The sequence below is a fragment of the Mixophyes fleayi genome, chromosome 1, assembly GCF_038048845.1.
Source record: "Mixophyes fleayi isolate aMixFle1 chromosome 1, aMixFle1.hap1, whole genome shotgun sequence".
NCBI lineage: Eukaryota > Metazoa > Chordata > Amphibia > Anura > Limnodynastidae > Mixophyes > Mixophyes fleayi.
Window position 1 is genome coordinate 287,045,037 of NC_134402.1, and position 27,942 is coordinate 287,072,978.

General features: G+C 36.9%; 1 protein-coding gene across 1 annotated transcript in view; it reads right to left on the bottom strand.

The window, feature by feature from the left end:
• Positions 1-27,942, bottom strand: part of TRPM6 (transient receptor potential cation channel subfamily M member 6) — a 113,469-nt gene that overhangs the window by 67,528 nt on the left and 17,999 nt on the right. The window contains exons 6-19 of the mRNA XM_075205035.1: positions 22,747-22,871; positions 22,372-22,543; positions 21,954-22,128; positions 20,029-20,152; positions 18,458-18,530; positions 16,498-16,598; positions 14,020-14,154; positions 11,757-11,810; positions 8,394-8,534; positions 7,474-7,587; positions 4,458-4,738; positions 3,195-3,423; positions 861-1,016; positions 416-550 (exon numbers count right to left, since the gene is read on the bottom strand). Of these exons, the coding sequence (XP_075061136.1) occupies positions 416-550; positions 861-1,016; positions 3,195-3,423; positions 4,458-4,738; positions 7,474-7,587; positions 8,394-8,534; positions 11,757-11,810; positions 14,020-14,154; positions 16,498-16,598; positions 18,458-18,530; positions 20,029-20,152; positions 21,954-22,128; positions 22,372-22,543; positions 22,747-22,871 (2,015 nt within the window). The remainder of the gene's footprint in view (positions 1-415; positions 551-860; positions 1,017-3,194; positions 3,424-4,457; positions 4,739-7,473; positions 7,588-8,393; positions 8,535-11,756; positions 11,811-14,019; positions 14,155-16,497; positions 16,599-18,457; positions 18,531-20,028; positions 20,153-21,953; positions 22,129-22,371; positions 22,544-22,746; positions 22,872-27,942) is intronic.

Consider the following 27,942-nt stretch of genomic DNA (forward strand, 5'->3'; position numbering starts at 1 on the left):
CAATGTCATTACAGTCCCTGTTGGTGTAATGGTCAAGCGTCTGAATACTTTTGTCCATATAGTGTATATGGCAGGGTTTCCCAAACTCAGTCCTCAGGGCTCCCTAACAGTGCAGGTTTTCCATATCTCCTTGCTGGAGCACAGGTGCATTCATTACTGACTGATACATTGTAACAGATCCACAGGTGGTCCTAATTATGTCAGATGTGATCCGGAAAACCTGCAATGTTGGGGAGCCCTGAGGACTGGGTTTGGGAAACCCTGGTATATGGTATACCAAAAATAATAATTAAGCTTTTTTCCAATATATATCTTTTATACATATATATAAATATAAAATCACAGAAACAATATACATTATGTTAAGTTAATTTCCATTTCCCATTACTCTAAAATAAAACAATAAATAACTTACAGTATGGAACCAAAACTTGACAATAGGAGCATTGTAGAACTCCCTGACTTTCCGAGTTATTGGAAGGTTTCCTTGTACATAAAAGCTTGTTTCTTCACTTGTATTTTTTGATCCCTTTTCTGCATCAAAGCTTTCCTGAAAATATATTTATTTTTAAAATAGTGATGACAACAACATTTGATACAATTGCACATCATTTTTGTAAGTAATGGCCCCATTACACACAGTTTGTTGTATAAAATTAGTTCGGTTTTATAAAAAGACTGGATTCAAACACTGAAAACATTACAAGACAACAACACAATCACATTTTCTATATCAAAACTATTAACCACACATAGTAAATGTATAATGATACAAGATGGATGAACCAATGGACTCTGTCATTGTGCAGTTGGGCCTTTTAACTATCATAAGGCTATTTATAAAGTGAAGCAATACTCACCGCTACCTGTTCTAACCTCGTATTTGGTGGGGGGGCATCCACATAAAACCTAGCAAACTGGTGGAAGTCCTGTGACTGAGGCACGTGAGACATTTCTGCCTTGGTCTTAAACTCCAACATCAAGATGAAGGGTGGCAACAGAATTCCTAAAATAACCTTTAGAAGAGGATTTAAAAATGGAATTAGATGAATGGTGTAGCGCAATGCCATGGAAGGTGTAGTACAGTTGCTTAGTAAATAACTCACAATGCTATTAACTATAATAATCAGCAAATCATATAAAACAGTAGTTGGCTCTGTAATACTTCCCCAGGAAATTATCAGAGAGAGTTAATCAAAACGAACATGAGCCCAGTAGAAGGAAAAAGGGTTACACCTGGCCTGATACACCAGAGCTACTGTACAGCCTTTATAATAGGACCACATTTTTTACTGTGATAAGTAGATTGATGCAGATAGATGTGTTCCTAATACAAATATTTTTAGTTGCAATTGAACAAGATTTAATTGTGAACATGAGCTATTAAAATAAAATAGAAGGGATGGAGAAAAATGAAGCGTGAGGCTGTTCCCAGTTTTCAGTATTATCGCTGAGCTTTCAACAAAAGTTCTTAATTTTATCATCATACTAGAGGTTGTGTTTTGAGCTACTTTCTACTGTATTCTGTTTTGTCAACCTAAAATCATAAGATGCATGTCGCCCTGTGTAAGATTATTTTATGACTATTTTATTTGACAACATGCACAGTAGTGAGAAGAAAATACAATCCCCTTACTCTTATGCTTTATAAGGCATGAATGAGGGTTGGCTCAGCAGTGCTTTGGAAGAAAATGCGAACATTTAGGAAGTTCAGTGTAACAAAAAGGGCATCAAAATTTACAAGTAGCCAGTGCTTATGCTAACTAAATTGTGTCTTAAAAACAAAATATATAAAATATATAAAATCTAACATTAATCATGTAGATGAAATGTACAGTTATTAACACACATTATGGGGTAAGATCGGATAGAAAAATGCATGTCTTTCTTTCTGGTGTGAGTGGTGTCACAAGGGTGCTTTATCCTGTTAAAAATGCATTACCATTCATATACCCAATTGTAAAGCGCTACGGAATTTGCTGGCGCTATATAAATAAATGTTGATGATGATCATCATCATCATCATTTCATGGTGACAAGAGAGGACACTTTTCACATGTCACAGCTGGTGAGCAAATAAAGCAGCATTGTCACGTAGGAAAATATTTTTCTAGGTTGCCTCTGCCCTTAGCTGGAGCCTTGTGGGCTGCTCCATGCAGCCATTTTTCTTGAGGTTCTTTTGTTTCTCTGACAACCCTGGATGAAAACCAGGGGGGTTGAGGTTAATGGGCTTGGGGCAGGGAGGGCAGGACAAGTGAGCAGAAAAACAAATCACAAGTCAGAGCCAAGATATTGCAGATTGTGATTGGTTCTCCTATCACAACCTCTTTCGCCATCATTGGGGAAAGCATGCAGCTTTAAGCATACTTGCCAACTTCTTATAGTTGGCATCTGCAAGCTGCCGGGGGAAGGTGGGGTGCGGGGGGCGAGGCTCAGAAAGTCACATAATTTTGGCCCTGTGACGTAATGACTCAAACCTGTAATTTTACAGCGTTTCCCTGAGAATCGTGGCATTTTAGATCTAATTCTGACCACTTCACTAGGAAGGGGGCACCTGCGGGAGGCTGCCATACTCTCCCGGTAGACCCACTCGGAATTCTAGAGTCTCCTGGACATTCCGGGAGAGTTGGCAAGTATGGCTTTAAGCACAGCATTCAATGTTTTATGTACTTAACCACTCCTGTAAGACAGAAAGAGCATTCCTCTCTCACTTTTAGCTTTCACTAAGGGAGCAACTCAGCTCTTATAACGTTCAGCGCTGTTCAAGCTTAAAAAATATTAGTGTTAAAAATGCCTGTGCCACGCCTTGCTCAGGCATTATTTAATTAGCAAATGGTGAAGGCAGAAGTTCCTGTGATACTGATCCCATGTAATCATGCAGGGCCAATGTTCTGAAAACTGTCAACTTAATGAAGAATGGTTCTCAGGAGCACAGCGAGCATGCTCCTGCCAGAAGGGGATTACTCACATTCTAATTAATACTTGTTCACAGCTGCTCAGAAAGATATGTAACTTAATGCTGGCATATAAAAATGTGGCCATGAAGAAACTGACCAGCTGTAACACAAAGGTAAATGAAAAACATATGGTTTGTGTACCTGACCTAAACAGTTATCTGAACAGACAACACATAACTAACTAAATTACTGTAAATTTGTAGTTAAAGTCTGATGGGTAATTAAGATATACAACACCTTAAGCCAAGAGTTTTTCCTCATCTTCAGGCACCCCATCCACATGTCTGTCAGTAGCATCTGGGTGCAGGTGTGAGACACAAAGGGACGCAACGCTGATGACACCGCAAGTTTTAAGCAGGTCGAGTTGCTCCAGTTCATTAACTCATACGTCAGAAGTTTCATTGCCATTTGTTCATTTAGTTTAAAGGCATTTTCTAAAAGGTCCAGAGCCAGCTGGGCAAATTCTCTAAGCAAAATAAATAAAAATGATTGGAATCACCTTATGCAAACTAAGCAATTAATACCAAAAGTGAATCACTTATGTACAACGTCCATGTACAAGTAGCTCCTTGACCTTTAGTACATGCAACCTTAAATGTTTTTTTTTTGTTTTTAATACTTAATTTATAATGCCTCATTTGACTTATTTCAGCATTTGAAATCACTGATTTGGGCAACTCATGCTGTAAATTTCAAGGACCACTAAATAAAAAAAATACAAGTTTATTTATAATAAAGAGCTAATATTAATAGTCAAAAATACATATGTAAACGTTTTTGAAAACGAGGGACACCAAGATAACTATGATTGTAAGGAGGACAGATTCTTATGCACACTAAACTTTCTGTTTCTTAGTTTATTGTAGGACACATGCGTCCATCGCGTTTTCTCAAGATAAAAGATTACATACACATTTGTGAATGTTGCAAGATGCTTAGAGAGTGGGTTTTTAGATTGGCCAAAAGGGAGTGGGCTCTACATAGAGCCCAATGTCTGACCCACAAACACAGGGCTCTGAATTGCACACTGGGAACCGAAGAATGGGGCCTACATTGTAAACTGACCACCAAAAAATGGGCACCAAAATGTACACTGCCCCCAGACAATTAGCTCTGAACTGGCCACCAGACAGTGGACTCTGAAATCTACACTAGCTGCTACTTATATATAGTAAACTAGCCAACAGAGAAAGGGTTCCGTGTTGCACACTATCCAGCAGCTGGTATATTGTGTAGGGTCACTGTTCTATTACAATGTGGAAGGCACTGCATCCAATAGAGCAGGGACAATGATTACTTCAGTGTGTGCACTGAATAAATTGTTTGAACAGTAATATTATCAAACTGTAGCTTCAATTTAGTGACTTTTTAAAATATGTTGTAGTATACATTAAAATGCCTATTTATCTACTAAATATTTTTAATGAGGTTAATTACATTTAATAACTGCAATTGATTTTTTACAACACTAACAATTAATAGTCTTCTTTATGCTCTTACTTTGAGTATTTCTTTAACTCTTCTGAGGTGTCATCCACCATGTTGCTCTGCTTTGCCTCGTGTGCCATAGCCCGAAACAGTTTGCAAGCAATCACCGCTTTCACCATAGCCTCTCCCCCATGCTGCCAGAAGAACATGGCCATATTCTGTCTCTTCATCAGCACTGCCCAAACCAAGAGGTCGTTGTAAGGGTAAATAAAACCAGCTAGCTCGTTGTCATCCGTGGAGTTTATCTCATCTTTCGGTTTCTTCTTTGATTTATCGGTACATGTAGTCTTCTCCTTTAAACAAAAGATCTTATTTAGAAACTATCACTGAAGTAAAGATGTATGAACATATAAGAAGCAATACAAGTTATTTAAAACCAAAAGGAACCAAAAAGATAACTGAAAGTGAAAACAGGATCAAAGTATTGCTGCCTACATATCTCAGCAGAAGTGCCCATCTACAGAGTCACAGTAGTAACATTCCTGGGATGGTGGGATAACAATCCCATCTGAAGTGTTTAGAATATAACACTATGATGAGGGATATTTTATGAAGCATATTTAGGACAAAGTTGGAGAAACCTGTAATAATAGCCTTCGTTACCAAATACTGGTTCATATATTTTGCTACTTCATAAAATGAATTTAAGTTTTTTAGAATCTTCTTACTTTTTTTTTTTTGTTTGATTTGGTGCAGCAAGAACCTCCAAATGTGCACGCCTGATTTGTTGCTTTATATTTTTGTGATTTATACCCAGGAGTCTTCACTACCTGTTACATTGCACCCTTCTAAAGAGGAATAACAATCTTCTAAAAAAAGCAGCTTGCTTGGTATAGTTACTATGGATTGATAGAACATTTTGCTATTTAGTACAGTAACAGCTAATTATCTCTTGGTTTCCCAATATCCTGTATATTGTGTTTTAGTTTAGCAATAATGCAAGACAAATCATTGACTGATTCACTCTGCCACAGCTCAGGATTCATATTTCCAAGCAGTGAACCTTGGCACAATTTCTATTACTATCTTTTACAGCTTACGGTTCATTTTGATTAGTATCTCCAGTTACAGCATATTTACAAGTACAACTTGACCAGTTACATTTTATAACAGGTAGTAATAAAAAACAAACCTGCTTCTCAGTTATATACTTGAACTAGATATTTCATGTGTTGTTACTGTTCCTGAACTTATCACCACTGCATAAAAGTTACTCACTGCTCAAAATTATATGACTTTATTTCAAGTATTCAGTCCCAGTGTCAGTCATCTGTCTAAAGTCTTAGTTTTAGGCTACTCAGAATGTAAGAAAAAGAATCAACATTTTTTAACACTAGTAAAAGTATATAAGAGGATCAGGGAATAGAATTCATTGGTTCCAATGACTCCATACCCACCGTTGGCTCTGTGGTTGGCAGTGTCTTCTCGAGGCTACCTGCTTTTTTTCTCGTTCTGTAAGTGAACACATGGGGTCAATGGAGTGCCCTCCATTGACTTCCCTCAACCACAATTGCAAGCGTGGGTTTCCACCACTTCTCAAATGTGTTAATATGGGGTATGACTTGTGTATTCCTAATGCCAGTGGGTAACCAGCCTAACAGTGTGTATCCTGATTTTACATATTTCAGACTCCTATGGGCCAATTCAATTCTGCCACGAATAACGCGCTGTTAGCAATATTACCGTTATTACGGTAAAACTATGCATAATTACCCTTAATACGATCATTTAAATGCTGGATTTTTACTCGCGACTCTATGAAATCCAGGTTAAAATTACTGTATTAACGGTAATACTGTTAACGCCGCGTTATTCGCAGAAGAACTGACTTGGCCCCCTACTGTACACAAATAAACAGGAGTAATAAGAACAGGTTCAGATTACTACTTTTTATTTAAGACCTACAAGGAAGTATGGGGTGAATTGGTGTGGGCAAATGTCTGGTCACATGGGTGTGTCTCAGTTTTTCATTTAAAAAATCTTGAAGCCACTATCTAGGAGAATCAACTTGAAATTCTGTGCAGTCCTGTAGCTGATCTACAACACCATGCAATGATACTAGCCAGATTCCATGTTAATAAGTCATCACAGTAGTGAAAAAGAATTAGTTTCATTCACTACTATACAAGAGTATTGTATTGAACAGTTGGCTAACAGCTGGATGAGCTCTTAGATTGGCTGCCAGAAACTGAGACCTGCATTGTAAACTGACTTACAGTCAATGAGCTCTGAAACCTACACTGGCCACCAGACAATGAGCTCTGAAACCTACACTGGCCACTACTCTTTAATACACATCTCGCGTTTCCTGGCTGCCACACTAACCACCAGAGAATAGAACCAGTATTTTGACCCAGTCACATGAAAAATGACTCTGCACGGGCTGGCTACACTGGTACATTGTGCGGGGCAGGACACTGTGCATATTATGTAAGGTCACTGTTCTGTTATAAAGGTAGTGTAGGAACACTGCTCTGCTTAGTGCGTATGGGCACCGTTGGGATTAATGTCTGAATAGTAATTTGCAAATTAGTGCAGAGTAGCTTAAAGTGTATTTTGCTAACTTGCCAAAACCAGCTTGTCCCACCACAGATCCCAGACACTGGACCTCTACTATAGTGTCACAAGGAGTCCGTTAATACATTTCAGAAGTAACCAGACTGAAATTGCTGTCACAGTAACATTCATTGTGAAGGGTTAGTGGGTTATGAAAACACTTTCTGATGAAACATACATTTTCTGATAAGGAAAGGTGAGAGTGTACATTTCATCACTTACTGTACAATACGACAGACATTTGCAAAGTATTTCTAAAAAATGTTTAGCAAGTAGCTGAGCTATATACCAACAGGACTACAACAAAACAAATACATTTACACTGCCTAAACTACACTGTTAACTTTCTGTTACAAATCATGCCCTGAATTCCTGTTCTGTACTTAGTCCTGTACGTGCATGTGGTAGATTAGAAACTTGATTCTAGCAGAACATTTTCAATTAAACTGTATCTAAAACCTGGATGGATCACCTTGCGTTTATAAGGCTGGGCTGTTCTGAGGAACTGGGAATGTAAGGTATTCTCGGGTGACGGAAGATTGCTGTTCATCTGGCTGTTCTGGTTTATGGAAAGATGAGTTAGACTCTGGCAGAAAGGTCAAAGAAATGAAAAAAGGACAATTGATTTTTAGCCATTTGGCACAAGAACCTAACATTCAAATAACCCACATTAAAAAGGTAATTACATTGTGATATGTGATATAGCAGCGTTCACACTACAAAAATATTTGGATCTAAAATACAATTTTACAATTATTAAAAAATCATGTGCATACAAACATAAGTAAAAAATTCCCATACCCTATTAAAATGTAATTTCATAGTTACAGATCCAAATAGGCTTTCAGATAGTTTTTACAATAAATATTTGAACCGGCCTCGATTGTCGAACCACTTTGAAGATCTACTGGAATTTCTCAAATTTTGGAACCACTTAGCAATCGAGAAAGTCAAACAGGTTCAGCCATATCCAAGCCAGACTGGCCACTTTCAAGCTGGTTTGTGTATGTTAAATTTTAAATCTTTTGGCATTCTTTATTGTGAATGACCAACTTGAAACACAATAGTGTTCACAGTTTGATTTAAAAATCAAATGTTAAAATACATATATAATTTAAATAGTGTTTTTTTAAAGAAAATGTTAAAACACTAATTTTGGCATGAACCACAAACATAAACACTGAAGGTGAATCTGCAAATATGTACTTGACTGCAAATATGTTCAGGGCCTACGACCGAATATCAAACCGGTTGAAATATGCAAACATCTCTAGTCAGAAGGTATCCAGCATGCGACCACTGCAAAAAACTACTGGTGTCGAAAATAAGTGTTAAGTCATATAATTCTAGTTTTGAGCAAGTTATGATTACTAAAATTTAGAGGACAAGTACCTTTTGTTTTCTGTAAGGGCCATTATATAGGGCTCGAAAACTCTTCCTCGTGTAACTGCTTCGATAAGCTCCTCCAATCAAGTACTCAATCACTAACCCCACGTCAATCAGTGAAATTTTGTAGTCTGGGGCAAGATTGCTCTGTGTGCATAAAGGTCATTACTGTTTAGATGATTTTAAAAATATAAAACATATGATAAACTATAACCATCATAAAGGGTTTTAAAAATAGTAGAAATACTAAATTGTCAGTATAACTAACAAGAGACACCCTTTTTGTGAGCTGGACCAATATTCCCAAAAATGCAGGCTGTCCAATTGACTAGAAACCAGTGATATTACTGAGGCACTACATGACCAGAATTGCTAGGAAACCGGCACCTAATGAACAGTTAGGCTGCATGATCAATACTATTGGTTCAGTCAACAAACTGGCTGCGTCCACTGCGTTCTAAAGAACGATCATTTATATTTTACACTTTAAAATCCAGTAAAAATTGAAATATAACAGACCATTGCAATGTATTTCTTTTGACAAAAAGAGAATTAGAATTAATTGCATTTTTTTATGCTACAGACAAGGAAAGTCAAAATTGCTGGTAATCTACTTGTACAATATTAATGCTCTTGCTCAGAAATTGATTACAGAATAGTTTCTAATACAAAAAAAAACCATAAAAATTGATTGATCTTCAATCAGACTAAAGATTAATCAGTTGATAAACTAAAATGATGGAAAAGCTTAAGAATCAATCAATTCTTGTGTGTTTTTTTAATGTGTGTGTGTTTATGTATATATAGATATATGTAGATAGATATTAATAAAGATAAAGGTCCTCGCTTTGATATTCTTTTATGTATTTATGATTTATTACTGCGATTTGTAATATAAGTTATTTTGTTATAATAAATGTATTTGATTTATAAATGTTGCAAAGTGCATTATTTTGGTGGGTTTTTTTGTTGATTTTTGTTATGCTGCCTGTGACATCCTGTTTTAATTGTTGTTTTGGGAAACAACTGGTTATACATTTTTTTCCATAAAGCAGAGGCATAAGGAACATTCAATAGGTTACCAGCGATGATGATGTGTGCTACATCTGTATGCCACTCTTACTATTGCTATTCTGAGGAGGTTTCATTTACAACTAAATACTGAATACACAGCCTCATTTAAAAGGACCATTAAAACCCACCAAAATTCAAAATTGTCCATTGTGAACCATGAAGGTAAAAATACAATACAATAATGTTAAACTAAAATATCATTCAACTGCATGACTATTATGTGTACCACATGTTTAAAACAATGTCCAAATGTGATTTAAAAAGCAGAGACTAACTGCATATAATAACTGCAGCTTTACTATTCTCTGTTTGTTTTCCAACAATAAAGTAGTAAAAAAAATGTAGACTACTGTGCAGATTATTATATTAGGAAATTTGTATGCTTTTGGCAAATCAATGGTTATGTGCAACGGTCATCATGGTGCAACTGTGTGTGTAAAATTGTAATGAAGCATTTTTATTTTATTATAATAAGTAGTTTTGATAATATTTGTTAATTTGTTAAGCTTTGTCTCATTTTAAACAGCAAGTAAAGCAACTATTGGACATTAATATATGCCAAAAGATATGTATTATTAAGCTGAATAATATCCAGGAAATAACTGGAGTGTTTATACTAAATATGCCCAACATGCCCTCTTTCACTCATCACTGAAGCTTTTCATGTTAGATGGGAGGTGCTTCTCTAACACAGCAGGCTTAAAGTAACAGAGGGAATTGCAGACTTGTGCAGAAATGCTCTCTGTGGATTGGTTGATTCATACCCAGGGGCAGCAACTTAGGGCTAGGTTTACTAAACTGCGGGTTTGAAAAAGTGGAGATGTTGGCTATAGCAACCAAACAGATTCTAGCTGTCATTTTGTAGAATGCACTAAATAAATGAAAGCTAGAATCTGATTGGCTGCCATAGGCAACATCTCCACTTTTTCAAACCCACAGTTTAGTAAACATAGCCCTAAGTTGCTGCCCCTGTGTATTTTCACTGTACTGTAGATGGAGCTGTAGTCTCTATTTAAACTATAATGTTGCTGATCTCTTTGGTTCTGGTCACAAATGGTACAATCCTGCCATTTCATCCAAGGATGAGAAAGGATGAGACCCCAGTACTGTAAGTAGACAAATTTCTTCCGGTGTTTCCAGTGCGGTTGGAAGATAACCTTCTGTGGTCACCTATGACCAAATTTACCAGCATGTCCAATATTCACACGATCACATTCAAATTGCATTATCAGGTATGGAGTCATTTTGGAACCGGAGCCTGCAATATTTAGCCAAATGTCGATATTGCAGTGTCTGTACAGCATAAGAGTTAAAGCAAGTATCACCAGGCAAAACTGACTGCTTTTCTACAGTATTGCACAGGAAATGTGGCCTGCTCAGTGAATCAAAATAATAATCAAAAATAAAACACAGAGAAAACCGATAACATAAATTGTTTTTGTAACATTAATTGCACTAGTTGGAAAGTAGTGAACAAAGAAAACATCAAAAAGTTTCAGTGTCCCTTTAACTAAAAACACAATTCAGGTAATCAAGTCTTTGTCAAGGATTCCAAAGCAGATTATTGTGACACTGTAGTAGATCTGTAAATGGCTTACTAAAGACTGACTTTATAAGTACTCATACAAAAGAGTAAATTAAAATCCAGAATCAAGATCAGCTCATAAATGCATTTTATAGTAAAACAGTAAGGGTTAGAAAATGAATAATTTATGTGACACATGATTTCACCAACTGCAATTTTTTTTGCTGGAATAAAACAAACCAAAAAATAAGATATAGCTTGGAATTCAATTAGCCACGATGTTGCACATTTTTACCATTAATATATGCCCCCCGAGCTGGTCCCATAGTGGGCTACCTTGGCTGGGTCATTTGCATTCTTTTTTTCCTTTAAAATGTTCCTAAAAGTCGAGCCTTGCTGTCCAAGCTAAAATTAGCCAACCCTCCCCTGATGACAAGAGTAGCATAGAGTGTGTTTTGCCACACACACTTGATTTATACAACTGACCATAGGGATCTCATTAATAGGCTAAAGATCATTTTGAAACTTATTTGGTTATAAATCATAACTTAACCTATTATTCTACTTCATGTACAAAAGTCTTTTAAGTGTAACATGGTCTTTTATATACAATAGTATGACTACAATTTAACAAGACGTCCACTCTGCATCAGCCTTTTCAACTAGTACCAATAAAATGAAAACTTTATCCAACAGAAGACTGTGGTAGGATAAACAAACATTCTCATTAATAAAGTTGCATGTTTTCATTGAAAATTAGAAAATGTTACCTTCTTTACATCTCCAACAAGATGGTGTAAGAGTACATTTGTTGGTCCTTGTTTCTTTAATACAGAAAAAGAAAATATTTAATTAAAACACATATAAGATGCTAATAAAGAAAGAGTGATTATGGAAATGTGAAACAAGCATCATTCCTTACTATTTATTAAATAATAGCATGTTGGAGACATTAAGGGGCACATTCAATTGTCGGCGGGTTCCCTGAGCTGCGAGCTGAAATCCAGCTAGTAAATTAACGTATTAACGTTTTTTCCGCGCACGATTACCGTAATAACGGTAATTGTGCGCGGACCGCGGGATTTTCGGCAATCCCGCCGACAATTGAATATGCCCCTTAGGACGTGATTCATGTTCAGCCACAACCTGTGTGCAAAAAAAAAGCTTGAGCATAGTTTCAACTGTATTGAAATCCAAGCGAATCTCAACATCTGCCTAAACCAGGGGTGTCCAACCTTTTAACTTCCCTGGGCCACATTGGAAGACGACGAGTTGGTTTGGGCCGCACATAAGATACACTAACAATAACGATAGCTGATCATCCAAAAAACCATAGAAAACATAGTTAACATATATATATATATATATATATATATATATATATATATATATAATATATATATATATATATATATATATATATATATGAGAAAAAAAGTGATATATATATATATATATATATATCACTTTTTTTTCAAATCCCCCTATACTTACCTTTCAATCGCCCTGTTCAAAAAATCCTCTCTAGTTATTATACTATAATCACTTTTTGTATTGTTTCGATGCAATATCAATAAAGTGCATTTATGCCAGGCATTGTATATCAGGGTGCCCTGACCAGGCCTGCGGTACCTGACATATACATCACTGTGACCCTAAATTGTGACCTGTTTTGCTAATTACACCACTATGTTAGTTAAGAGATAAAAACTTATAATGGGCCAAAGAGAATAATATATAATGCCCCATTAGTATTACAAGTAGAAGTATGTAGCAGGGAGATAAGGTTCATGATGCTCCAGGACCAGGTGACTTTTATTCACTGGTCAGCGTCCCTTGAAATAATAAAAAAAATCCCCCTTAACTTACCTTTTAATCGGCTTGTTCTCCTGTCCTCTTCTCTTCTTTTCTCCAATTCTGTGCTGCTGATTGTTCTTCTCGCGCGGGTGACTCCTCTGTGCTGCGCTCCGCAATAGATGTTGGGTGTGATGACATCACGCCCGACATTCACTGCGAGCACCGCACGGAGGAGGAGACAAGGGAGGGGGCCGGAGTACCAGCTGACGTGACCGCAAGGTAAGTATTTTCTTTTCTTTTTTTTTTGCAGGATTTTTTTTTTTCCATTAACAGTGCTGCCCCCTTGCCACAACCAAAACTCCTTCTGGGCCACATTTACAGGCGTGCTGGGCCGCATGTGGCCCGCGGGCCATGGGTTGGACAACCCTGGCCTAAACGTTACTTGTCACATGTAGACAGACAGAAAAGACTGCAGTATATGCACATGCGTCTGTACACTAAAAGGTCACATCAAAACACACAAGATGTAAGTCTAATATAATTGAACAACTCTTGACAATACTGTATAAGCATTAGTAAATATATGGATTTAATAAAAGAATGTTTTTTGGGGTTTTTTACATTAAATACATAAATCAAATACAATGCGTTCATATAGTCAATCGTAGTTGCATACACATGTTCTTTGCTATCTAGTGGCATGCATACATGTAGTTTTTAATACATAGCTGATGTTATGACAGTAATCACTATCAGTCGTCGTCGCTGGATCACTTAGAAATTACTTGTTTCTTACTAGAAATGCAGTGTTTGCGTCACATTTATCATTTTACTAATATTACTATAAGAAGCGTTATAAGTTATTTGGCTCAAGTATCTTAGATTTTTAGTGCAATACATTTGAGTATGAGCATTGAATTGTCCCAATTATGTTGATATACTGTTGATATTGTGTGGAAGTGAAATGAATAAACACTTTAAAATATAAAAAACAAAGTAAAACTTTTCGTACGTTGCCATTTAAATATGGCTTAAACTGAAAGGCTTTCCTACCTACAGCTCACAGGGAATACAAACACCCACATTTTCAGCATTACCCTGTTTGAACACCGCAAATGAAAATGCAGCAACTGAACCAGTAATAAATAACAAAGATATATTAGAAACATGAAATGTTGACTGGCCAAAGGTTATAAACACACGCCTAAATTATATTTTTTAAATGTAACTACTTACAGTATTATAAAGCTCTTCCAATCTGGTTATGGTCAAAAATCGGTGCATGTTTACCCCGTATTCAATAAACAGCTTTACAAAGTCCACACGGTCCATTACTAATGCATCCTGCATTGCTTGTTCCAATGACCCGACCTTTTGAAAGAAATAACAGCAGTTAAACGAATGAATTAAATATAGTCACTATATTTATGTTGCGAATATAGTATATTTCAAAAGCTGACGTAACAGTGATTTTAAAAAGCTTTTACAGTGTTTATGTATCTGATCGAAACCAGAGTAACACCATTACTGGCTGGAGCTTTCAAAAGTACACAGAAAAATGTGCAAAATTATTATGGGATGCAGCGGTCACTGATGCTACACTGGTCTATGGAGAAATGTAGCTATTGTGCATTAATAGAGCACAATTGCTACAATGCAGAGCCTGATTAAGACTCCATGGGGCTCTAGACAGATTTTGGTTTGAACCTCTCTTTGACCTCTACATTTTAAAATATATAAAATACACACACATAGAGAGGGGTGAGTGGAACCTGGTACCCTTGGCTCTAGGAAAAAGACTAGGGGCCTGATTCATTAAGGATCTTAAATTAAGAAGTTTCTAATTTCAGTCTCCTAGACAAAACCATGTTACAATGGAAGGGGTGCAAATTAATATTCTGTTTTGCACATAAGTTAAATACTGACTGTTTTTTCATGTAGCACACAAATATCAACTTTAAGGGCTAGATTTACTAAGCTGCGGGTTTGAAAAAGTGGGGATGTTGCCTATAGCAACCAATCAGATTCTAGCTTTCATTTATTTAGTACCTTCTACAAAATGAAAGCTAGAATCTGATTGGTTGCTATAGGCAACATCCCCACTTTTTCAAACCCGCAGCTTAGTAAATCTAGCCCTAATTTTCAGTGTACAAATAAGCTATCAAGTATTTGTGTGCTACATGAAAAAACAGTCAGTATTTAACTTATGTGCAAAACAGAAAACTAATTTGTACCCCTTTCATTGTAACATGGTGCTGTCCAGGAGACTGAAATAAGAAACTTCCTAATTTAAGATCCTTATTGAATCAGGCCCTAGGTTGCCTAATGTATCGTCCAGCTCTGCTACAGTGACATAATTAGAGTACTAAAATATAGGTTATCCTGTAAAGAAAAAATTATAGTGGAGAGGAGTCAGTCTAAAACAAAACAAAAATATCTTCAAAAATGTTATAGCTTAGTTTTTACCAATCATTATGAACTCAAAGACATAAGCCACAAGATCCAAGTGTTCGTTTTCTTTATTTCATGGAAGCATGGGTGCAACACTCTAATAAGAGTCTGAACAAGAAACCATGCATTTGAACAATCTTATATACCTTTACTGTTGCTGGGCAGAAATTTAGTAACTACCCCCCTGTACAGAATTTGTCTTTGGAGGGGCCCACTACACATCTAGTTTAATCAAGTCTTATGGTATCCGTTATTATGTCCTCATAAGGGCCTAGGTGGTTTCTCTTAATCAGGTACAGCAGGACTGTGCAAATCTTGGCTGTCTGACAGGATCTCGTCCACTTGAGCCGCTGGTTTAGGAGGCTAAACATTTTCTCAAATTAATTAAATAGCAAAACACTTATACTTTTACACAGCACATCAGAATAAGTTAGTTTAAGTAAACTCCCCACAGAATGGGAGACAGCTTGAACAAAACTGAGTGCACCTGTAAAGAATACTGTTATGACTTCATATTAAAGAAAATTATTGCAAATAATAGGAATAAAACTAAATAATTTCTCATTTTCATTAACCATCATCAAGAGAAATTTAAAATAAAAATGTAAAAAAAGGTGTTTGTTGCTTAGAGCTAATGAACCTCCAAGAAAATACTATGGTGCTCCGCAATACTTTTGTATACTTTGTTTTGTAAAGCACAACTATCCCTCCCAAGGCAGTACAACTTTAGTGGTAGTCTAGAATAACTGCAAAAGGAAGTAATGGACAAGCATCATTAAAATAAAGTAATTAGCTCAGATACCTGAGGGTATGATCCTGAGCCTGATTAGAAAACACTGTTCCCACAAATAATGTGTTTTTAAAGGGAAGCTATAAAGTTATTTATTCCTCTAGGCATCTCGAAACGGTAAATCAGTGGGTGTTCATCCAGGCGGAAAATAGGAGTTTACACATATTTGGTCAGGTGTAGAGAGTAACAAGTTGAAACCAGATTAAGAGAGGTAAGAAGAATAAAACTTGTATAAAAAGGACAGTGTAGATGTCAAGCAAAAATTATCAGCTATGAGCAAAACAGACGATCAAGGCTGATCTTTGTGAACAAGCTGAGCTATAATATTTTGGTATAATGTGTAATGGATCTTAACTGCATCACAAATCCTAGTGTGAATTGTACTTTTTCTGCTAGGAAGTTGTATATTGCTGTTGAAAATACTGGGATCTTATAATTACATAACAATAATAATATAAAACAATAGTACACACTTTCCAATGTTGTCCATACACTAAAATGTGTTTCTTTGCAATATCCACTCTGTTCCAAGTTAATGCCAGGCTCAACTGGTCTGGTGCAGACATGTTTGTTCCTAGAAAATATAATGTACATGATACATAAGTTATACAGTAATAACATCCTAGATACTTTACTGGTAATACTCGGAAGATATGTGTCCATTTTTTTAGTGCATACTTTAATACAGCGTTTATTCAAAACCTACTGAGCAAAGCTGCTCTAAGACACTAGTGACCCTTGCGATCACAATAATGAGCCATCTTACACTTACCAAACCACCCTGAAAGATAACACATCTGTACACCCAAAGTGGAGGGTGCCAGACATTTCCAAGAATGCTGAATTTTTTTTTTCACATTTCCACTAGTACAAAATCATGCTGTATAGCAGGGGTCGGCAACTCCCGGCACTGAACTGCTGTGCATGCGCAGTTCAATTCATCTCTCCGACACTGGACTGCTGCGCAGTTCCTCCGAAGCTCCATTGCAGAACGGATCCACACTGAGTCTGCAATCGGTAAGTTGCATAAACATTTTGCTACTGTTACATGAAATTAATTGTGTGCATTTATGTGTGGGAAATATATGTGTGGCTTATCAATAATTGTGTGCATTATGTGTGGGGCATATATGTGTGGCTTATCAATAATTGTGTGCATTATGTGTGGGGCATATATGTGTGGCTTATGTGTGGCTTATCAATAATTGGGGGCATATATGTGTGGCTTATCAATAATTGGGGGCATATATGTGTGGCTTATCAATAATTGGGGGCATATATGTGTGGCTTATCAATAATTGGGGCATATATGTGTGGTATAATATGAATTGGGATATTACTGTGGCATAATGTGAATAGGCGGCACAACTATTTGGCATAATATTAACTGGGGTTTTATTAAGAGGCACAGATCAACTTGGGGGCTCTACTATGTGGCATGATAAGCATTGCGGGCACAACTATGAGGCACAATATGAACTGAGGGCTCTACTAAGTGGCATAATATGAACTGGGTACACTACTGTGGCATAATCTGATTGCTGAGCACTGCTGTGGCATAATATGAATTCAGGGTACTACTGTGTGCCATGATTTGAATGTTTATTTGCTGGTCATATGTATATGTCTGTGTGTGTATATATATATATATATATATATATATATATATATATATATATATATATATATATATATATATATATATTTTATGCACATACATACACATGCATATATACACATGCATGCACATACATACACACACACGCATCTAGCACACCGATAGAAAAAGGTTGCCAACCCCTGCTGTATAGGGTTTACTGCATTTTTACAATATGTGCTTAGTTTTCCACCAGGACATTAGGAACATTAGAACTTAGGTTTGTTGTGGGATTGGGCTGCTCCAATATCGTTAGATCTATGGTTAGTGCTAGGATTTATACTCAAGAAAATATAAACTGTGCATATTAGGCTAAAGAGTGGGTCATCAGGTATTACTTATTATGAGTTAACACAAAGGGATAAGATTAGAGCTAGCAATAAAATGTAGGTTAACATTATCCTTTTTAACAGGAGAACCAACCAGTCACTAATGTTAAAGGAAGAAATTTTCCTCTTGAAATGTCAATTTTAGCAGAATAACGGACTCGAATAGTTAAACATAAGACAAAATAACAATGACACAGTCAATGAACCAAAGGAGGTAAAATAAGGGTTTGTAAAGAAGAAATCTTTATCAATGGCACGCTTGCACCAAACAAAGGAAACAAATTGTCCCAAAGAGTTGCTCTTCAGAGCATAACCCAATCTAGGCTTCATTACTAAGAATCTAAAGTTTGTCCTCTGTCCTTGGACATAGACAAATGCCCTTTTGTGTGGTTTTTTTTAAAGATAGGATTACCCAGGAGTAGGTCTATTTACAAGCTAAAAACTTACCTTTAAGAAGAGCGGTTAAGATTTCCATGTCAATATCTTGTTGCTCTTCAGACTCGGCATCAAATATAGTGATCTGATAGAAGCAAATAAAAACAATAAAACATGGTTATCTACCAAATCCATTGATGCTTTGAACACAAGCTACTATGGGTCATCCAACTGGACTAGGAGTCTAACTGCCAGTGATTAGCTCCATCATGAGTTTTAGAACTACCAAGTTATTAAAACTTTTTTAATTGTATTAAAAAAAAAATAACTAGAAGGTTAAATGTATTTTTACAATGTACCAATTAAGGTTATGTGTGACAGAAAATATATGTGGTAGTAAATTACACACAATGCAATAAAATCAATAACTTTTTTGCACTATTTGACAGTTTTGTAAAAATATAGTGATTTAACCTATGCAATGGGAGATTGATTTACATACAAAGTAAGAGGGTGATAATCCGTCTTCAGACAAGCAGAGAGCAGGAGAGTAAGATTTACAAAAAGGGTGCAAAAATATAAAAGGTGCAACGCATTAAAGTCTCATTATATAAAAGTAAAATACAAATTCAGGTTAAATTAATGTAAACTAAGTTAGGGTATATTCATATGCAGCTCAATGGGGCCGTTTTTTTTCCTGCTTCTGCACTATGAATTGAATGATCTGGTTGCCAGAAGTGGATGTGTGAGCCTTATATTGAGCAATAGTCTCTTATTAAAGTTCCCTTTGAGTGGCATTCTATTCCATTAAACAACAGGTTAACAGAATGTATAGGGGAAATATAGACTAAACGCCTATTTACATGTAACTAAAAAAACATGAGAAGGCCTTGATCACATTGTGAAACGGCAGATGGGCAAGTAATGTAATAAGATGACATATATTGAATGCATAAGCTGAGACATGGATAGAACCGTAACACCCTTTTGGCAACAGCATCTTGCAGTCTTGTAGTTTTTTTGTAGATTACCCCAACAATGAAGCTGCGAATAGGGAAGACACCAACGTCTTGCACAGGGACTCTTTATTAATTATTATTATTATTATTATTATTACTACTACATTTTATTACCACTAATTCCACAGCGCTGTACAGAGAACTCACTCACATCAGTCCCTGCCCCTTTGGGGCTTACAGTCTAAATTCCCTAACACACATAGACATACAGACAGGGACAGACAGACACACACACAGACTAGGGTCAATTTGTTAGCAGCCAATTAACCTACCAGTATGTTTTTTGGCGTGTGGGAGGAAACCGGAGCACCCGGAGGAAACCCACGCAAACACAGGGAGAACATACAAACTCTCCACAGATAAGGCCATGGTTGGGAATTGAACTCATGGCCCCAGTGCTATAAGACAGAAGTGCTAACCACTGTGCTGTCCCACTTACAATACCCAGCCACAGTCCTCAAAGCTACTTTGTATGAGATTACTATTTTAGAAATAATCTGGTCAAATGAATAATTTATTACATACATGTCACCCATTATAAAACTAATATACACATTCAATAGAAATGCTGCAAACTATAATAGTGATTTAAATTCTGAATAAAGAATGACTTTATTCACTTACAGAATCACGGTACTCCATACATTCCATCAGAATATATACAACATGATTAGCTTGTCTATGACCAAGATTAAATGTTTTCTGAACCATCTCCAAGATTTCATCCTTCAGTTGTGGAGGAATCTCCCTGATGGAGAAAAATATTGGGACAATCACCACAGGAACTATATAAATCTACCATCTCTCATGCATTGATAATAAAAAAAAATAAAACGTAAAAAAAATAATCAGATCATAAAAATGAATATGGAAAGGAGCCCAGAGCTTTTACAAAGAATATTTTGATATCTGTACAACCACTGCTGAGACAGATATTTTCATACTTTAGTACAAGTGTCCCTAGTTTTCCGTTGCATGGCTCTATACAATAAAATGGCATGCGGTCCGCATAAACTGACTGGATTGAGGGGGTTCCACATAAGTGCAAAAATTAAATTTTTATTTTGTGGAATAAGATTGTCTAAATGACATTAACGGGAGGAGAATGCACCATTACAGGGGTGTTACCTGCTCTGCAGGAGAGTGCACAGCCTTTTGCTCTCTGTAAGAGGTTTCATTCCAATACTTATAATGGGACAAACTTTGCACATTTACATTTACAATATAATATAAATACTGAAACAAACTAACAGTGACGGATCCAGGGACGGGAAATTAGGGCAATCGCCCCCGCCCCCCTAGCAGCCGGAGTATACCATTAAATTGCGACTGAGACGCTGATCAAAGCGGAAGGGAGGGCAGGGCCAATCGGGACACAAATGAGAGGTAATAATGACAGTCCAGACATCATAATGTCATAAATTAATCTCAGTATTTTAAGAGAAAAAAAAGAGAAGGTTAAACTAATAATTAATGTGACATTCCCATCCTGTGCCTTTTTAGGTTTGTGCACAGAATGATTTTTCTGGAAGGATTCAAAGACTATGAATTTGCATGCTCCCTGAAATGCACTGGTTTACGCACACTTGGTTTACCCCTAATTCCCACAAACCCACAATATGTTCTCAGACCCCTCTAGAGATATGACAGACATATGAAAGAATATTTTTAGAAACGTAGATGTTCTTGGTAGAACTTACTGCTCCGTCAAACACCCTTGCTCCTACCTATATGTTTTACAGTTGTGACATCAGCACAGTCCTCTTCCCTCAATGGCTAACATGACAACCTCATGAAATACTGACTTATTTTCACATAATGCATCCTGACATGTTTGTAATAGGTGAGGCAAGTTTTGGTAAGCTATCCTGCAACAGTGGGCCTGGATATGGTCTTCTCTCACTTCACTCTTCTCCTTTCCCTTCTCTCTATTCCTGCTGTCTTGCTTCACGAACTAATCTATGCCAAATAGCTCTTAATGGAGTGACCTTTAATACATATTGTACCTTAGGAATATATCTATATAACTCACCAATTTAGGTGCCCTGTTACTAAACTTTATTTTTTCCTTAACTTTGTTTTTTATTAAACCATATTTTTACTGGCTAAGAAAAGAGATAGCAATGCATTTTATTATAGAGTGCTGATGATAGTCTCACTATTTCTCATGGTAGCGTTTCAGCCCTGTGTCTAACTCCATAGTTCTATTAGTTGGGGAGCTGTGGTTTGTGGGAAAACATAACCGTAAAGAGATACCTCCTTTAAAAGCACTCTAACTTTAAATATTTTATTTGTTAAATTATAGCTAGTACAAGATGTTGTATTGTGAGAGGATAAGCAAATATAAATAAGATTGACAGAAAAGCTTTGTGCAACTATAGGGTAGACAAAACAATAGACTACAGAGTTTATCCTTTTGTGGTGTTAGAAATACATTTGGGAAATTAAGTAAATTGGCGCAACAAAAAAATATTACACATTCATATCTTAATATGTACAATAAACAAATACAAAATAGAAATAAAGTTAATGTAAGAAGAACATCTTACGGCTTATCAGCTGTGTGCTTGTGTGTAAAGGCCAATATATCAGCTGCTCTCCCTGTCCCTTCACAGACCACTACCGGAATTGATGGAGTACTTCGGACATATTCCCATACCATCAGGATCACATTTGGACCACCTTCTACAACCAGTCCAACCACAGGTACCCCTTGTCCCATTCCTGTTGGCACATCATACGTTATATGTTATAGTATGTTACAATTATATCTCTATGCACTTAAAACATGACACATAGTGAATTAGTCTGCACAAATTTAATTTTGTTTTATTTTACCAAGAACCTGTCTGATGAACCCAAAGGTTCAATTCAAAAGGAATTGCCTGAAACTCAATATAACCTAGTACTACATTGAAAAAAAACACCAACCGTGTATCGAATACAGTAGTCAACAAACCAACTTACTGGTATGTATTTTCTGAAGCGATATGTATTCCTCTAGATTTCTCCTAAGTTTCATCTCATTACCATATTTTCCAACTGTGCCGTCGTCCACCATGATGAAATGGGAGTGCATGCAGTTCAGACTGGTGAGCTTACTAAGTGGATTAACCAGTGTTTGGTAAAGGCAAGCCGTCTGAAATTAAAACAAATGGAACAAAAACAATTTTCATCTACCACTGAGGATTCTGAAATAATAATATCATTGTTAAATATGCATCGCAATACATCTCCCATGTCAAACTGACCTTTGTTTAAATAACGAAAACTATGTGACACCCAAACTCAATCAAGTTTACGGATTATAAAAATACTTGAATAAAATATTTGAGTGCTCACATCTTTCCCAATAAGATCTTTCTGATTCTCAATAACTCCCCAGGGCGGGATCCCGATTGCACATATTTTCCTTAGGTGTTGGGAAGCATGCGCTTTCAAGGCATCGCCCACATGTTTGGAGACTCCTGAAAAAAATAGGACACTATCAGAACATAGACAGTCAATGTACTTACACTGACATATAAAGAACAGTTAATAACTGAACTCATTAGTAAAAGGTCATTGTTTTGAGTTGTATTAAACTGTAGATTTGCAGTGCAGCATTTCATGGAACAATCTTTTTAGTTTTTAACACATTTGGAGATTGCTAAGTTAAGAGGAAATATGGTTCTTAATGTCTTGTTACAATACAATCCAAAGGACCACTAAACCTAACGTTTAAGTTGCCTTACACAGACTACTAATAATATTCCCAAATATATAAGTAAAAAGTTTAAATGCACTGACTGTGAGATATTTGGCACTGTATTTATATTTGCTGAACAGGTGAGGTCAAGCTAGTGTTTTCTGTGATCAGTCAAGGGAGGCTAAACGTGGCTGGCTGAAGTGTCATTAAATCTAAAAATCATTACATCGGATTAGAATTATACAATGCAAATTGTCTTTTATTGGTCATGTAAAAATATTGTCTTGTTCGTGAGAAGTATTTTATTTTATTTTTTTGAAAATATTTTTATTGGGAAATTGTGTACCAAGTAATTAGGGGATGGGTAGGGGGTACAAAAAGGAAGAAGGAGGGGGTGGGTAAGGGGAGGGAATGAGTTTGCATGACAATCTTATATAATACATCGCAAACTGAGGTACACAAAAAGTATTGATCATCGTGACACATGCTGTTACCTAAAAATAAATGTTGGGGGTGTAGAAAAGGAAGGGGGTGGGAGGGGTTGGATGGGCGATGGGCGGGGTGGTGGGGATCAAGGAGATGTAACTAGGGGGACGGGGGAGAGAGGTACCGGACCACATGGTAGTTATATGAGTGATCGAGGAGAAACAAACAATTATTAGGCTAGCAGAGGGCGGTCTGATGAGTGGGAGGTTGTGGTTAATGCTGGTTATGTGTTCCAGCTTGTCTGTTTGTCAGATCTTATGTGTTAGAGCTTAGATTGAGGGGATCTTTATTTTCTTCCAATTTTAGGTAATGAGGGTTCGGGCTGGGTGTTATCCGCTCCTTGCCTTCCGAGGATAAAGCACGTCTGGTCAGGGTGGACAAGCTAGGGGAAGACCGCAGCTAGGCGGTTTGCCAATAGTTTAGCGAAAAGATTGTGGTCCACTTTCAGCAGCGGAAGAGCATGTGGCTGGAACACAAAGGGAAATCCCGTCGCTCTTTCTGGAAGACTAGTATATTCGCTGCTGTGGTGGCTGCTTTTGGCAAGTATTTTGTCTGCCCATCAATTTAGCTATCCATTAAGACCAATCAAAAGCTAAGACAACTAGACAGCAAGAAGAGGAATAACACAATTAAAGTGGTTATGCAAAATAATGCCATTTACAATATTAATTAAAGCCATTTAGAACAAAATCTACAAAGGATTTCTGCCTTGCGTCTGTTTTGTTTAGTCCCTTATTTCACAGCATGTAAAAATACTGAAGGCAATGTACAATGACACAAAATTACCTTTTATATTTATTTATAACTCCTATAACAAAATTTCAGAAGACATTATGTGAAAGGCCTTAAAGGTATGCAACTACACAGTTATATAAATACACCAGTAAAAACTTATTTGTCATCACTTATGGCTTAAACAACATATAGACATCAAAGGAAATGATGATCAACCACTTAAGCGCCTAAATAATTTGTGTAAATTTTGTAAGGTGGGCAGAAGGCATCACATATTTATTTGTTGAACTTTTGTCAGTAAGCGGAAACGGGTAATGACAGATGAGTAGAGAGCATAAGGCCTTTTCAGCAAGGTTCTTAATGTCATTGTGTTGCAATATTTAGTAAATATTGAAAAACAGTATAATTGATCTAATCCCCTGTACAGTGGTGCTAGAAAGTTTGTGATCCCTTTAGAATTTTATGAATGTCTGCATAAATGTGACCTTAAATGTGTTCAGATCTTTATCTAAGTCATACAAATAAGGAGATCTCAATAATCAAATATCACACATCACATATCATCCATCTATTGATCCAATGTTCAATTTCTTTGTGACAAAAAGTATGTGAACCTCTAGGATTGCCAGTACAGTTATGGAGATAATTAGAGTTAGCAGTTTCAATGGGATGACAATCAGGTGTGAGTATGGATGGCCATGCCCTATTTAAAAACCACAAACCTGAGCCTTCATTACCAAAAATCGGTCTTCACCACACAGGTTTGTGAACGAATGACATGCTTTGATCAAAAGGAGATTTTTGAAAACCTCAGAAAAAAAAATATTTTCCAGTGCTCATCAGGCTGAAAATATATTGCAAAACAATTTCTAAAGACTTTAGGATTCACCAATCCACTGTCAGGCAGATAGTGTACAAATGAAGAAAATTTAGCACCACGGTTACACAGCTAGGAGTGGCCATCCAACAAAAAACAATCCAAGATTAAGGTTCATAATATTTTGGGAGATCACAAAGAACTCCAAAGTAATGTTCAAAATATCTCTTGCACTGGCTAATTGACTAATGTCAGTATTCATGGTTTCACCATCAGGCAAACATTGAACAAAAAATAGTGTGTATGGGAGGATAGTAAGGAGAAAGTCACTGCTCTCCAAGAAGAATATTGCTGCCCATTTAAAGTTTGTTAAAGATCACCTGAATGAACCAGAAGTCTACTGGAAGAATGTTCTATGGACGGAGGTGTCTAAAATAGAACTTTTTGGCTTAATTGTAAAATGTCATGTTTAAAGAAAAACAAACACTGCCTTCCAACATAAGAACCTCATCTGAATAGTGAAACACAATGGTGGCAGTATCATAGTTTGGGGCTGTTTTGCTGCCATGGGATCAGGGCAGCTTGCAATCATTGATAGTAATATGAATTCTGGATTGGATAAGCAAATTCTACAGGAGAATATCAGCGCATCTGTTCATAAAATGAAGCTTAACTGAAGGTGGGTCTTGCAGAAATATAACGACCCTTAAACACACAAGTCAGTTTACAATAAATGGATGAAGAAGAAGAAATTTAGCTCTTTGGAATGGCCAAATCAACGACCAGACTTTAATTCAATCAAAATGTTGTGGAAGGACCTGAAGCGGGGTGTTTATGCAAAAAAGCCCACCAACGTCAGTGGCGCACGCAGGGGGGGTTTCTGGGTCTCCTCTCCGCTAAAAAAGTGCCCTATATAGTGGCACTGTAATATTCCGCAGCCGCGGCGCTGTCAAAGAAGCATCTGCGGTGGTGCTGTATTGTATACAGCACCGCCGCGGACGCTTCTTTGATAGCGCTGCAGCTGCTGTATTGTACTGTGCTGCCTAAACTGAGCTGCTGCACATGCGTAGGCGCATGCGCGGCAGCTCTCTTGCTTTTTTAAAAATGGTCTGTGCGTCCCTGAACGTACATTAGTTGAAGCACTTGTGTAAGGTGCAATGTGCCAAAATTCCTGCGAAACAAGATCAACTAAGACCTCATGTTGGTGAACGCTGGCCAGAACTTTGACCCGTGGAGCCGGTTCTGAGCCTTTCACTGGATGGATTTGGACGCAAACTTTACAGACTGATAACATTGGATCCCAGAAGACATATCAGGGGGTTGAGGTCTCGTTCAGACCTCCTGTTGGTGTACGAGGGGCAAAACTTTGATCTGGGGAGCCTGTTCATATATACATAAAAGAAGAAATTTGTTTGTTTCTCTGTGTGTTTTTTTGGTTGTTGGCAATAATATTTGACACCCCTGCACTGATTGGGATGAAATTAAAGCCAGGTGGTCCAGTTAAATCCTGGTCAGGTTTTAAGGGGGTTGAGGTCCCTGTCGGACTTCCTGTTGGTGTCCGCTGACTAGAACTTTGACCTGGGGAGCGTGTTCTGGGACTTCCACTGGATGGATTTCGATAACATTTAATATAAAAACAAAAACAACACTGAGCAACCACCTAATGGCTGTGTTGAAAGAGCTGCTAAGCTACAAATAATATTTTAAAATTGTTGACAGTTACATCTAACTCATTGATAACTTAATAACTAAGATTTAAACACGGCAACGCCGGGTACTTCAGCTAGTATATATATACTTGACAAATGAATAATTTTGGAGGACTGTGTGGTATGATAACAACCTTTCTAAGTTTTGACAGGAGTTACTTTATAGTGTCAATGATTTAGAAACTTTGGGGCTCACACTACTTTGGGTGTATGCCCATTAGCTTAGTATAAGTACTGCAAAATTGTACTGCGCATGCCTATAAAAAAGTGTATGCCTATATCCCTATGCAGATCTTATGCTTGCACCTCCTAAGGCTTGAAAAGAAGGAATAGAGAATGTAAGTGGCGTGCAAACTCAGTTCGAGTACAGTAAGGATGCGTTTGTATAATTGCGAAATGAGGCAGACCCACACAGAGAAGCAGATACCCCTCTCAATAGCCGTTTCACTAGCCTAAGGGCACTGATGATGATGACTGTCGCCAGCAATTGCTAGCCGCTTCTAATTGGACAATTGAGCCTATATTTTGTGGGTGTATTTTCCAATTAATTTTTTGCTTCTTTAATTCATACACAAGAAGCAAGATAATACCTGCTATATTATAGAGGGCTTTTTGTATTTAAATTAAACCTAATCGAGGATGCATTTTCCACTATTAAAACAAATATTGAAGCACATATCTTGTGTTTATGACATGATTTGGTGTAAGTGTATCTGTATGTAAGCGCACCTGACAAAAAACTGGCATATATCCTATGAGTGCAAAGCTGGATGCATCTTGAGATCTATTTTACCAGCAATATAATCACAGCACAAATCTTCTGCAATGCAACGCACGTTTACAGGAAAGTCATTCATTCAGACGAGCCCTAATGGTTATTGGACGATCAAACAGAATATTACTGACAAAGTGAAAATTAACTCCAAAACATAATCTAATTATGTTCTGTAATCTGTAACCTGGATTTCAATAGATATTTGACATCTGTATGAAGGCTCATGTAAATCAGCATAAGTCTGTCTGCATTTTACACCATAGCACGCCAAACATCTCTCACTAGGATGCCATAAACAATCGTTTTGAAAAGCAAAGTTTACAAGATT